Source organism: Aulonocara stuartgranti, assembly GCF_965226115.1.
Source record: "Aulonocara stuartgranti genome assembly, chromosome: 14".
Taxonomy (NCBI): Eukaryota; Metazoa; Chordata; class Actinopteri; order Cichliformes; family Cichlidae; genus Aulonocara; species Aulonocara stuartgranti.
The window spans coordinates 23,139,769-23,152,299 of NC_138950.1; the positions used below are offsets into that span (position 1 = coordinate 23,139,769).

The 12,531-nt window shown below is 42.3% G+C and overlaps 2 protein-coding genes across 6 annotated transcripts in view; one reads left to right on the forward strand and one right to left on the reverse strand.

Moving 5' to 3' along the window:
• Positions 1–251: 251 nt before the first annotated feature.
• On the forward strand, positions 252–5,645 carry hspa13 (heat shock protein 70 family, member 13). Its single transcript, XM_082502697.1, has 5 exons — positions 252–435; positions 528–868; positions 1,009–1,222; positions 1,398–1,565; positions 3,665–5,645. The coding sequence occupies exons 1-5, from the start codon at positions 411–413 to the stop codon at positions 4,234–4,236; spliced, it is 1,320 nt and encodes a 439-aa protein (XP_082358823.1). The 5' UTR covers positions 252–410; the 3' UTR covers positions 4,237–5,645.
• Positions 5,646–6,034: 389 nt separating this feature from the next.
• The window catches only part of gdpd5b (glycerophosphodiester phosphodiesterase domain containing 5b), a 41,411-nt gene continuing 34,914 nt past the window's right edge, over positions 6,035–12,531 (reverse strand). For 2 of the 5 annotated variants that reach the window (XM_082502692.1, XM_082502693.1), the window contains exons 11-16: positions 11,933–12,154; positions 11,592–11,749; positions 11,326–11,473; positions 9,958–10,040; positions 7,961–8,073; positions 7,740–7,850 (exon numbers count right to left, since the gene is read on the reverse strand). In XM_082502692.1, coding sequence (XP_082358818.1) covers positions 7,756–7,850; positions 7,961–8,073; positions 9,958–10,040; positions 11,326–11,473; positions 11,592–11,749; positions 11,933–12,154 — 819 coding nt within the window. In that variant the 3' untranslated portion in view covers positions 7,740–7,755. Of the gene's footprint in view, positions 7,318–7,478; positions 7,851–7,960; positions 8,074–9,957; positions 10,041–11,325; positions 11,474–11,591; positions 11,750–11,932; positions 12,155–12,531 lie in introns of those variants that run through there. The other 3 variants (XR_014270819.1, XR_014270820.1, XM_082502694.1) reach the window with 3 other exon arrangements.

A 12,531-nucleotide genomic window follows, 5' to 3' on the forward strand; every position in this document is an offset into this window, starting at 1 on the left:
TTAATTTATTATATTTTACTTTTATTTGTTCATGTTTGTATCGATTGACTAATTTATTTAATTAGTAATTTATAAATAAAAAAATAATTGTTTCGCCTTTCCCTGATTGGTTAACCTCGTGCATACGTTTCAAAATGCTCCCTTTGCGGTTGGCGTTGCTAGCTATATGGGATTTGTAGTACAAAGCGGCCGATTTCTGGGTTTCTGGTAGCGTTTGCGTAAACGACGTAAACTACATTACCCAGCATTCCCCACGAGCCGTGCAAAGTTGACGTGTATTTTGTTGGTGAACTGAAAATTTCCCGTTTGTCGTCATCCAGTTGTCAAAAGCCGGACACGGTTTCGACACAGCTTTTAATACATTTTTTGTGAATTTTAAGCGTCCGTTGACTTCGTAACGGCTTGTGACGATGGCCGGAGAAATCTCCATGATTGGTGAGTAGAAGCATAGCCGTTTTAGGGTGCTAATTCATGAGCTAATAATGGTTTGGTCCACCTGTGATGCGCGTGCTGTTACCGTCCCACAGGTTCGGTGATTCTGGCCCTGTTCTTGGCTGGCTACCTGGGTCAGCAGTACCTGCCTCCCCCAAAACCCAAGGTGATCGGTTTGGACTTGGGCACCACCTTCTGCTCCGTGGGGGTCTTCCACCCGGGCAGCGGGGAGGTGGAGGTGATAGCGGATGAAGAGGGGAGGAAGAGCATCCCTAGCGCGGTCTCTTTCACCACCACCGCGGTGCTGGCCGGACACGAAGCCGTGGACCTAGCTGACATCAACCCCCAAAACACCATCTACGATGCCAAAAGGTTCATCGGGAAGATTTTTGAGCCAGAGGTCCTAGAGAAGGAGAGCGCTAGGTACCCGTTCAAGGTGGGTCATCCTGGGCTGGGTTTGGAAAGTTTTCAGCTCAGACAGGCAACCAATCTAGCCACCTTTCCTAACTATGTGTATGCAGTGACATTAGATCCACACTTTAAAAAAAGCATCCTCTCATCCTTCTCTTGCCATAGGTGATAAACAACAAGGGCAGTGCAGAGTTTGTGATCTCCACCAACAACACCTTCACAGTTACCCCAGAGTTCATCGGCTCCAGGCTGCTGCTGAAGCTGAGGAAGATGGCTGAGCGACAGCTGGGTGTGGTGGTGCAGCAGGCCGTCATCTCAGTGCCTGCAGAGTTTGATGAGAGGCAGAGGGACTACACAGCGAGGGCTGCTAACCTTGCTGGTCAGTTTACTAATGAGTCTCAAGACTGCACATAATTAAACTGGGTTTACAGAGAGCTTTACCCAGTCTTTGAATCCATTACAGCGCTTCTTCTCAGGCATCATTAAAAACAACTCGTACCCCACATTAATGTTAGAAGTGTGTGCATGCTAACTCTTCCTTCGCTGTCTTCCAGGCTTGGCAGTCTTACGTGTGATCAACGAGCCCACGGCTGCAGCAATGGCCTACGGCCTGCACAAGGTGGACGTGTTTAACGTGCTGGTGGTGGACTTGGGAGGAGGGACTTTGGATGTGTCTTTACTCAGCAAACAGGGAGGCATGTTCCTCACTAGGGCAATGGCAGGTAATGTGCTTCACAGCTCCAGAAATAAAAGTTTGGTATAGTTGTAATAAAGTTGCGATAGACTAGCGACCCTTTCCAGGGTGTACCCTGCCTCTCGATAAACCCCACCATTCCTGACTGTAGAATATAATTTTAAAACACCATGGTAACAAACAAGCAACGTTACATGCTTCTATATACTCTAGAACCTTTTTTTATGTTTGTCACACTTAAGTTTCTGATCATTTCATTAATTTATTTATTTCACACTTGGTTCAACAGTTTCAGCAGTCATCAAACAAATGTAAATATTAGACAAAGATGAGACAAGTAAACAAAAAAATGCAGTTTCTAAATGAAGGTGTTTGTTATTAACGAGGAAAAAATACAAACCTACTTGGACCTTTGTGCAAAAGTGATTCCACCCTAACCTAATAACTGGATGGGCCACCCTTAGCAGCAACAACTGCAATTAGGCGTCTTTTACAGCGCTGTGGAGGAATTCTGGCCCACTCATCTTTGCAGAATTGTTGTAATTCAGTCACATTGGTGGGTTTTTGAGCATGAACCATCTTTTTAAGATCATGCCACAGCATCTCAATCAGATTCAGGTCAGGACTTTGACTAGGCCACTCCAAAGTCTTCATTTTGTTTTTCTTAAGCCATTCAGAAGTGGACTTGTTGGTGTGATTTGAGTCATTGTCCTGCTGCAGAACGCAAGCATGTTTCAGTTTGAGGTCATGAACAGGTGGCTGGACAGGATGTTTTGGTAGACAACAGAATTCATGGTCCCATTTACCACAGCAAGTCTACCAGGCTTCTGAGGCAGCAAAACAGTCCCAGACCATCAAACTACCACCACCATATTTTACTGTTGGCGTTATGTTCCTTTTCTGAAATTGTGTGTTACTTTTACGTCAGATGTAATGGGACACGCACCCTTCAAAAAGTTCAGCTTTTGTCTTGTTAGTCCACAGAGTATTTTTCCAAAATCTTGGGGATCATCAAGATGTTTTCTGGCAAAACTACGACAAGTCTTTTTTTCTTTTGCTCAGCTGTGGTCTTTGTCTTTGAAATATGCCTTGCATGCTAAATGACCTCATGTTTGTGTGTTTATTTTTAAAAAGCTGCATAGCTGCTGCTCTTCTGACTACCAAATAAGTGACTTACTGCATCTTGTGGTTCAAAGTGGTGTTAGGTAAGATTACAGGAGTACTGTGTCACTGTTGTTGTGGTGTCACCTCAGAGAAACGTTACGCTAAGGGTGGGGTGGGGGGTGGGGGTGGGATGGGGCATCGATACAGCATAGTATTGCGGTATTTTGTATGGCGACATTGTATTGATACAGGGACATCCATATTCAACATTTTATTAAATAAATGAAAAGAATTTGGGAAGACTGTAAACAAGAGGGCTCACCTCGTGCACTCCTGAGATGATGTTAGCCAAGCAAACTTACATGCAGTCCACTCGAATGTGTTAAAAACTATCCAACTAGCTTTGACAAATCTACCTACTTGTTCAAAGCAAGTTAACAGCTCAGCCACTCAATTAAAAATAGGACAGCAACTTGTTTATGTCTACAAAGAAATTGGTGGCTGCCTGGTGATTATATTGAATATTTTCACATTCTACGACATATTATAACTTGTGGCGACTACATTTTTTGGGTGTTGCACATTCCTGGCCACTTTTGAACAAAAGGCAGTTGCACAGGTTGTCTGATAGGAGGCAACCTTTCTGCAAAACAGTTGCAGTCTGACTTGGACGGACTGCAATCACTTTGAGAATGTTAAAGGTTTGCAAATAATTGTATCATTTCTAAATGCAGACAGTCTGGTTGAGTCTTTGGCGATGAGCACAACTCAAGGGGACTTGACTCAACTGGCTGTCTGCTGAATGTAATCTTGTTGTATTTCTGCAGAACAGGATTCCTACTGGCAACCACTTGATACTCAAAAATCCCATCTGTTTCAATCATTACTCGTGAATGGCTGCAGAATGAAAGCACTTACTCTTTTTGATATACTCTGTATTGTGACAGTGTTGTATTGTGTATACTGTACCTCTATACTATCAGTCTATAATGTTAAAGGGCTCTTTTGTTTGTTTGCTTTCAGGTAATAATAATTTGGGAGGTCAGGACTTCAGCCAGAGGTTGCTCCAGTACACAACAGAGCGAGTCCGGCAGGAGTTTGGAGTCCCACCCACCCTCAAGGAGGACATCCACCATCTCCGGCAGGCTGTAGAAGCTGCCAAGCTCAACCTGACCCTCCAACCTAGCGTAACCATCCGGGTGCCCCTGCACCTTCGCACTCTCGACAGCTTAGACAGCTCCACTCCGCCTCCAGTTCTCTTCCAGGCCGTAATCACTCGCACGCTTTTCGAGGAGCTCAATGAGGACCTCTTCCAGAAGATTCTGGCACCTGTGGAGACCGTGTTAGCTGAGGGTCACTTGGACAAGGAGGAGGTGGATGAGATCGTTTTGGTTGGAGGCTCCACCAGGATCCCGCGAATTAGGAGGCTAATTAGTGAGTACTTTGGAAAGGAGCCCAACACATCAGTGGACCCTGACCTGGCTGTGGTCACCGGCGTGGCCATACAGGCCGGCATCATGAGCGGCTCCTGGCCTTTACAAGTCAGTGCCATAGAAATACCCAACAAAAATCTGCGCAAGACGAACTTCAGCTAATCTCTGTTCCAGTGTTTTATTAGTATTTCATGCTTCTTTAATGCGCTTCTTTAACATCTGCTGATGGGAGGGAAAATAAACACACACACAATAAACCCGTCACCAAAAAGCTTACGATGCACAGCGGTCCTTCTGCTCGGTTGTGGAAATCGAGTGGACATCAAAGAAAGCAGACGGTGTACTGAAACAACATTCCTCTACAGCGACTTGTAACATCAGAGGTGAACCGTCTGGTTTCACATTCTGAGTAACAGCTGCTTTTGTTGTGCGCAAACTTGCAGTAAGACAGTGTCTCTGTCACGTATCTGCTGCACCGTTCAGCTTCAGCAGTCGAGGCTTAGTGGCATCAGATACTTAACTTGTGTTCAGGGAACAGCCACACCTTTCGAAAACATCAAGACTAGCCAGTACTGCTCTAGCTATTTATTTATTTATGTGTAAATTGTGTGGGTCTGATTGTGTTCGTGTGAGAGAGACAATGCGTGTAGGTGTTTAATTGACCTTTAATTTGAGTTCTTAATTATGGACATGCCTTTCAAAGGAGCTGCTACATTGTTTGACCTGCTCCCTCAGAGGCCTTCGTCCTGTTCATAATTTTGTAGAAGTCACAGCAACTAAGTGAGACCAGTTAAAATGTGTCCATATGCTTTTAAAACACTCAAATGTAGTGTAACTGTGAGGTGCAGAGTTCAGTCAACAGATGAAGGTACGTGCTGTGGAAAGCCTTCGTTTTTTTGTTTTGTTTTTTTACAGTACTGTAAATCATTAGCATCGTGAGAAAAATCCACATAAGGTTATTTGCCTTTAAAAGGGACTGAGGAAACGTGCTCAGTGTTGCACTTTAAGGACTCCACATGTTGACCAATGAGACTTTTTTGTGCAATAGAGCTGCTTTATTTAAATATTTGGGAGGACGGACTGCTTTTGCTGCTGTAGTTCAAGATGAGGATGACCAAAGCGTCACTCATCGGTGCCTTGTGTGTTTGATGCTGAGAAATGTGTTCCTGTCACATTTGGATATTTAAGAACGTGTTTGAACGAGATACAAGAAATTTTTGGTGTATATCCAATTTGGAAGTTCATCTCTGGAAAACAAACAGAAAAGCCGCTCTGATAGTTTTACTTTATTTCGACCAAGAATTCAGTGTGCCCACATTCCTTTGAAGTATCGCAAACTGTTTTTCCCCCCCTGTTGTAATTCATAAATAGGTGTATTCACACCTGCTTTTGTATTTCACATTTTGATGTGTTAGAGCCTCCAGTAAAGATACTGTATGAATCATTTCAATTCCTAACAGGAATAATACCAGGATCTATTTTTATATTGCAACTTTCACCAAGTTTAAGTGTATTTGCCTGAAAATGTCAACAGTCTGCTTTTTGACCTATTAAAATGAGTTTCCGTCTTCTTCACTGTCCTTTCCTTTTGCAAAGTCAAACTTTTTTCAGTTTTGTATTTATGACTGTCGGGTACTGAGGTGGGGTGATGCAGATGAAGCTCATGTACTCATCTAAATTTTATCTGAGGCCTCTAATAGAAGGCGGAGAAGTTCAGAGAGTAGATGAGTGAAGCTGTAATACCTCCCATTAACATAAATACATTTAAGCTCTGACATACATGAGTTACTCAAAATAACAGTTTCACTTCTGCCAAGTGACCTTTACCAGATAACTTAAATAACCCTTTTTAAGATCTTAATGAGGACACTGCACCCTTCTGAGAATTATTGAACCTACACGCTTTACACTTATCCAGACAAACATGATTTCAAAAGCTGTGCAAGAGAAAAGGGAAATATAACCCAAAACACTTTGTTTTATTTCATTCCTTAAGACTTTAATTTAGAGTTTATAACATTTGCTTCTGAGGCACAGTAATACCCAACATAAGAAAACACAAAAAGGTAATCATCTCTTGACCTGTTCTGATACCAGTCGTATCCCTTAGATTAACTTGCAGCTTCATTTTCACATTTGGTGCCCACTTCATCTACCTCACAGCGGTCAGTTTCACAACAGCAACCAAGCTTTAGATGCATTTTGTTCGTCTGCACTGAAATACCACAAGACTTGACTGCTGTACTTGAACTCAAAGGCTGTACAGGAAGTGAAATCTAATAGGACCAGACTATTGCTAAACTGTCACGTAAGTTCAGATGCCTTTGTGGGCTAGAGCATCTCACGCATTAATCACCTTTTACATACAATTACACACTCAGCACTGCACACATTTATATACCCAGTCAGAAAACACATAATACACATTAAAAATGTACATTCACCATTTACCATAAAAACAGGAGCACAAGTCTCCCTCCCCCCCGGACCATTTAAACCAGGTGTACTGGGAGCACAGCTCACATGAGTCAGTAGAAGGGATACTTAGAGTTACATGCATTGGTAGGACAGCAGGGCTCTGAGCCTCTATCAAAATAATTCTCTTACATACACCATGTGAGTTTGTCACCTGGAGGAGAAGGCAGGACTTCTGTAAACAGCTTCTGAATTTTTTTTTCCTTTTCTATTTAAATATAAATATTACTGTTGGTAAGTTTACTATAAACTACAGCATAGTGCTGCCAGGAGGCAGGATACAATGGGCTGTAAGCTATTAGCCCCATGCTGCGACAAAGCCACAATAAAAAATAAAATTCATCTGAAGAATATCTGATGGCGCTTAAAAGAATGAACTGCTTTGGGAAATTAGCTCAAAAGAAATAAAGAAAGTTGATCTTTGTAAAGAAACAGGCCATGGGAACTCAGAGGAACATTTGGAAGTGAGAGGAGGAGGAGACAAAATTCAATCAGTACAAAGTGCTCTTTGAAATTGTACAGTATGTGTGAGGGGGAGGAAAAATAGTACTATTTACAGAGTATACACAAGGATACTGCAGTCTGCCGGTTAATCGGGGCAGCAGAGGCAGAGAGACACTTTTACACTGATAAACTGGAATGACGGGATCGCCGAGTAGTGTTGTTTTCATCCTGTGAGGCGAGATCACTGGCTGATGCCCTGATTGGCGTAGTAGTCGTAGCTGTCTCCATAGAGCTCCTCGGCACTGCCAACTCCGTTCCTCACCTCTGGAGGGCGCCAAAGGACAAGAAACAAAACAACTTGTTTCAATGATACATTTCCAGCTCTTTCTGACCTCTTCTCATTTACACAAACATCTTTCCCCAGCAGGTTAACAACACTGAAGGATTGGAAAAATGATAAAGAACCACAAACAGCTGGCACTTACATCACTCACCTTTGACCTCCAGTACCAAGGGCTGTCTACACAGACTGGGACATGATTTTCCCCTGGCAGGATTTTGGGGGAGGACAGATGTGTGAAGGGATGGATGGATGCAGGTATGATGATGGGGAAAAAGGGCAAAGTAGGCAGAGAGGTGGAAGGTAACAAGGGATGCAACGGATGAAGGGAACAAAGGAAGAAGTCACTGCTTGTGAAGGATGAAAAGGTGCTGAACATCACACGGAGGATGTAGGAGGGAGGCTGTTACTGGGGCTGACCTTCAACATGGAAGAGAGGAAGAGGAGGACCAAGAAGATTTACAGACACTCAGATGCATGCTGGGATGGACTGGCATGCTATTTGGGCACCTGAAGTCTAAAAAACAGGTTATGGAGGTTCAAGAGCCCAAATTAATGAAAAATAAATAAATAAATAAAGACTGGTAAATAATTCAATTTTTCTTTATTTCACTGCACGGGCCTTACCAGAGAAAATAAGTTTCTCCTTCATGACGTTGATGTCTCCACTGGACCTCCTGACCGCAGCATTCAGCATGATCTGTTCAGGGTTGTAGCTGCGCATACCGCTCATCCGATACCTGCAGTGTTTGCACAGGCTGCATCAGAAATCACCACGAGACACAAGGACACCCTAAAGACAGCTGCACTGGATTACAGCCTGGACATTTCAAATTGTAATAAGCAACCTGGTCTGTGTGCATGCCTCACTCTGTTAAAATGTACAGATTGGAACAAATTATGTTCAGGAATTGTTTGTTTGATACTTCACATGCTATGATGCAACATCCAACTGATATCGGTCAAGTGTATGAAGTATGGCGTTCAATTTGGAGGGAAAAAAACAAACGAACAAAAAACAACAGACTTCTCATAGTGTGTATATATGTATGTATAGGTACTGATCGGGTTTAATTGTAAGTAATAAGGTAAAAGCATCACTCCTTTATCTTTGGAAACACTTGAACGTATTTCATTAAAGATGTGCATTTTGCTGGCAAAATGATCATTTAATTAATGAGTCAATATTCACCGCTCTACTGTTCTCTTAAAATATACTGTCACTCATAGAAAAAAAAAAAACAATGTTTCGTTAACAATTAAAAACATATCAACTATTTTCTTATACAAGTGGTTTATCACTGTTTTGTCTTTGCTAGATTATCGTTGCTGACAGGCCACTGATTTCATTTCCTGCCTGCCACAACTTCATCCTCGTTTTAATGAAAACAGCCCCGATTTCAATTCAATTAACTTGGAAGCATTAGTCACAATGAACTGTGACTAATGCACAGAAGCATTTAGAGACACAAACAAGCCAGGATTCAGAAAGCCAATCCTGAGGCCTTTCCTGGATGAATCGAGAGCTCCAATTCATTTTGGACATTTAGTCGTTAACTTATTAAGACTGATGAGACATTTAAACTCTCACTGTGGACTATTTTTTGTGCTGTGTGGGTAGATTACATTTCATTTGTTTAGCAGAGGAGAATGAGGATGAGAAGTCGTCGCTGTCATAGAGGAAAGCACAGCAGCAGTGCAATACATCCATTCAGGTGAGACAGAGAAGAAGGTGAGAATAAATATAGGAAGTGGAACTAAGGTGGAGAGAAAAAATCTGGATGAGATGGATGATATAGTAACAGCAGAAAAAAAAAAAAAAAAAAAAAAAAAAAGAGGAAATCAACGATGCATCAAACAAAGGAATGATGGGTAAAGATTATGAAAGGTAGAAAGGTGGTGAAAGGAGAGAAGACTTTGGGTCAGGAGAGGCGACCCAGTTACCTGATCATGTGATAGCTGAGAGAAGATGCCAGAATGCAGCAGGAGGAGGAGGAAGAAGAGCATGCACGTCAGGCAGAGGAGAAAGGACGAGGAAGAGGCGGAAAGAGAAAAAAGGACAAAAGAAGGCGGGAGACAAGAGATCAGTTTAGAAGCCAGCAGAAGCTATTAAATAGCTCCAATAATCAGAGCAGACTCATTTTGAACCCTTATTGTGGAACAGATTAATAAATAAATCAATGCCCTTGGTGCCAGTGATGACAGGAGGACAGGCCATCTGTCTCTGGGGTCATCAGAGAAACAAACAAACAGCACTTATAACACAGCAGAAACGCAGGGCAGGGAGTGTGAAGGGCTTAGCAAAGAGAAAACACGTTTATATAAAAACATTCACCCTTCTCCAGCCTGGGACACAACAGAAATACACATGACTGCTTATAATGCCACAAAACAAAATGGGTTTTAAAGAGATTCTCATTTGATTAAAAAACAGCATCATTATGTAGGAGCTGCTGATGTGTTCCAGACAGGGAGATGTCTACTGAGTAAATGTGTTTGTCAATTAGCAGTAATGAGTGTATTTAAGTGTGAAAGAGGAATAACACACCTGCAGAAAAATAGAGGAACATTAGCTGTTGTGTAAGAGCTCGCTTTAATGATCTCACTGCTGTGTGTGTACTTACTTTTGGAAAATGAATATGCCTATGACTACAGCGAAGGAGATGAGGTCTGCAGACACCCACGCCAGGCAGTACACATTTGGTCTCTGGAAACACACACACACACACACACACACACACACACACACACACACACACACACACACACGATAGATCTGAGTTTTGTCTTGAAGTCATTTACAGCAGGATCCATCACAGGGTGGCGCTATATGCCAAAGAATACAGTTAATTTCAGCTGAATTGTGCTGAACTGTTTTTTTCTGAATAAACCCACTAAAATAACAGTTTTTTTAAACAAACACTGACACTGTCAACATTATCATTTACTACAAACATAAATGCAAATCTCTACTTCCTTCCCCATTACCTTCTGTTGGTCTTAATGACAACTCATAGCATATTTGAGAGGATATTTTTCACAGTTGGGTTTAACAGACAGCGCCGCAGATGCTACGAAAGCCTAAACTGTCCCTGAGCCGTAGCAGTGAGCTGGAGGTCATGTCCACATGTTGTCATGCAGAGTTCCCGTATGGTGCCACAGATGGGGGGAGCGGTTTGGCGCGCTGCACATATGAGGGCGAGTGGAAGGATAGCAGAGAGGCTGCCCATGTTGAGAAGTTTCAACAGGAAGACTGAACTAGAAAAGAATGACACTACAGCAAACAGGAGTTCAGTTCAAAGCTAGGCTCTCCTTTTGATATCAATCAGTAAAATCTAATTTAGTCAAAGAGAGGATGAAGCTGAAGGAGAGGGAGGTTAAAGAGGGCCCTCGCAGCCTTTACAATAAGCATGTATCTAGTAGCTCCCTTAATTAGGTCCAAATTAAATTAAGATACAGGTGGGCTCCACTCGAGTTGTAGTAGCATCTTAAGGACCACTGGTTGAAGCAGGATAGAGCCAAGCTAATCAGCGATTGCTATAACTGAGTCTCTGAATACAATTTTATTTAATTTTTTATTTGTTTGGCACCAATTAAAAACAGGTAAAGAGCCTTCAATATTAGAGAGAAACCTCAGCAATCAGACATGAGTAAAAGTAAGAATTTTAAACAGTAAGAGATCTACATGATGCCTGCTGGTTGGAAGAAGAGGCTCAAACTTACAGTTTATAAATGGGATGTGTCATTCTCTTTGATTTTCTATAAATTAATAAAACACCTGCTGAATACACATATTTTAAGACACGTCTGCAACAAGATTTGGAGAGCAGAAAAGGTCTGAAAAAATCTCAATGCAGTAAAGGAGCAAGTGGGGGGGAGAAAGGAAATCATTCAAATAGAAGATCAGACCCCCCCCCCAAAACAATTAACTTAAAAGCAAAATGTGAACCCAAAAGACTTATATAAAACTACTGTGTGTGATGAGTCCTTACCATTAACCAGATGGGGTAAGGCACCTTTAGGAGGACATGCGGGGCCTCTGAGGAGACTGATGACACCCCGCTGCACCAGAGCACCGAGTACAGCCAGGGCTCGTTGACTGTGTAGAGGGTGAGATTGATGTGGGCCTTGGAAAAGTTCCTGGGAAAAAAGGGGGAGAAAAAAAAAAAAAAAAAAAGGAAAACATTCAGGCACTTATAAATCTTTGTGCTGAAGCTGCAGACTGATAACACAACATCAGGGCTGTGTGTCTTCCTACCTGATTTCCTCTCTACTGACTTGGTTGTATCTGAGCAGCAGGCTGCTGATGCCGGACTGCTCCAGAACTTGAGGGCTCCGTTTCACCACTGAGGTCTGGATCAGATCAGGTGCTAGCTGTCTCACCTGGGCTCTATTGTCATCAGGCGTCCACATCACCTGGACACGGCACAGTACGTCAAACAGTTACAGCTTTGAAACTCTATCACCAACACAACTATTTTTATAGGATTTGCATTTGAACTCATTCGTTTTGCATGTAGCATGCAAACAAAGAAACACCGGACATCACGCAGTGAAAAAGAGCAAACACACACTGCCATTTAATCCCTATATAACTACCAGGCTTTGAGGAACCCCAGATTGCTGCACAGCTTGTAGTGTATCGTTGATCCAGCTGTCGTAGCAGGGGTGCTTGGGAGGAGGTCTACGCAGCCTGAAAACCACCGTGCTGTTGTGATATGAGGCTAGTTCTAGAAGCTGCTCCAGGCTGCACACGGTCTGGTTGGCGATCCGTTCCTTCTCACGTTGAAGCAGCGTGTTCACGGTCCAGAAGGGGTCATCCTGAAACATCACACACACAAAAAAAGGAAGAAAAAAAAAAAAAAAAAAAAAGTGATCATCAGGTTTACAGTTTAAATGAAAGAAAAATACAGGTTACAATACAGCTTTATAACACTTTTATCAACATAAAAACTCAAAAGATCATTCAGTACATCGTTGGAGGACGCCACATTTCTCGCTACACTGCTTACTCCCTTTGGAGAAGATCCTGAGAAGATTCTTTTAATCTATGATAAGATGCCATTTCACTTTTTTTGACTAGAAAACACTTCATTTCTGCCTTTTATATATTGGAGAATACATATACACTACAGATTAGGTGATGAAAAATCATTGTTGAAATTACATGGAGTGGTGGTACGGCTTTTCTTAGAAAT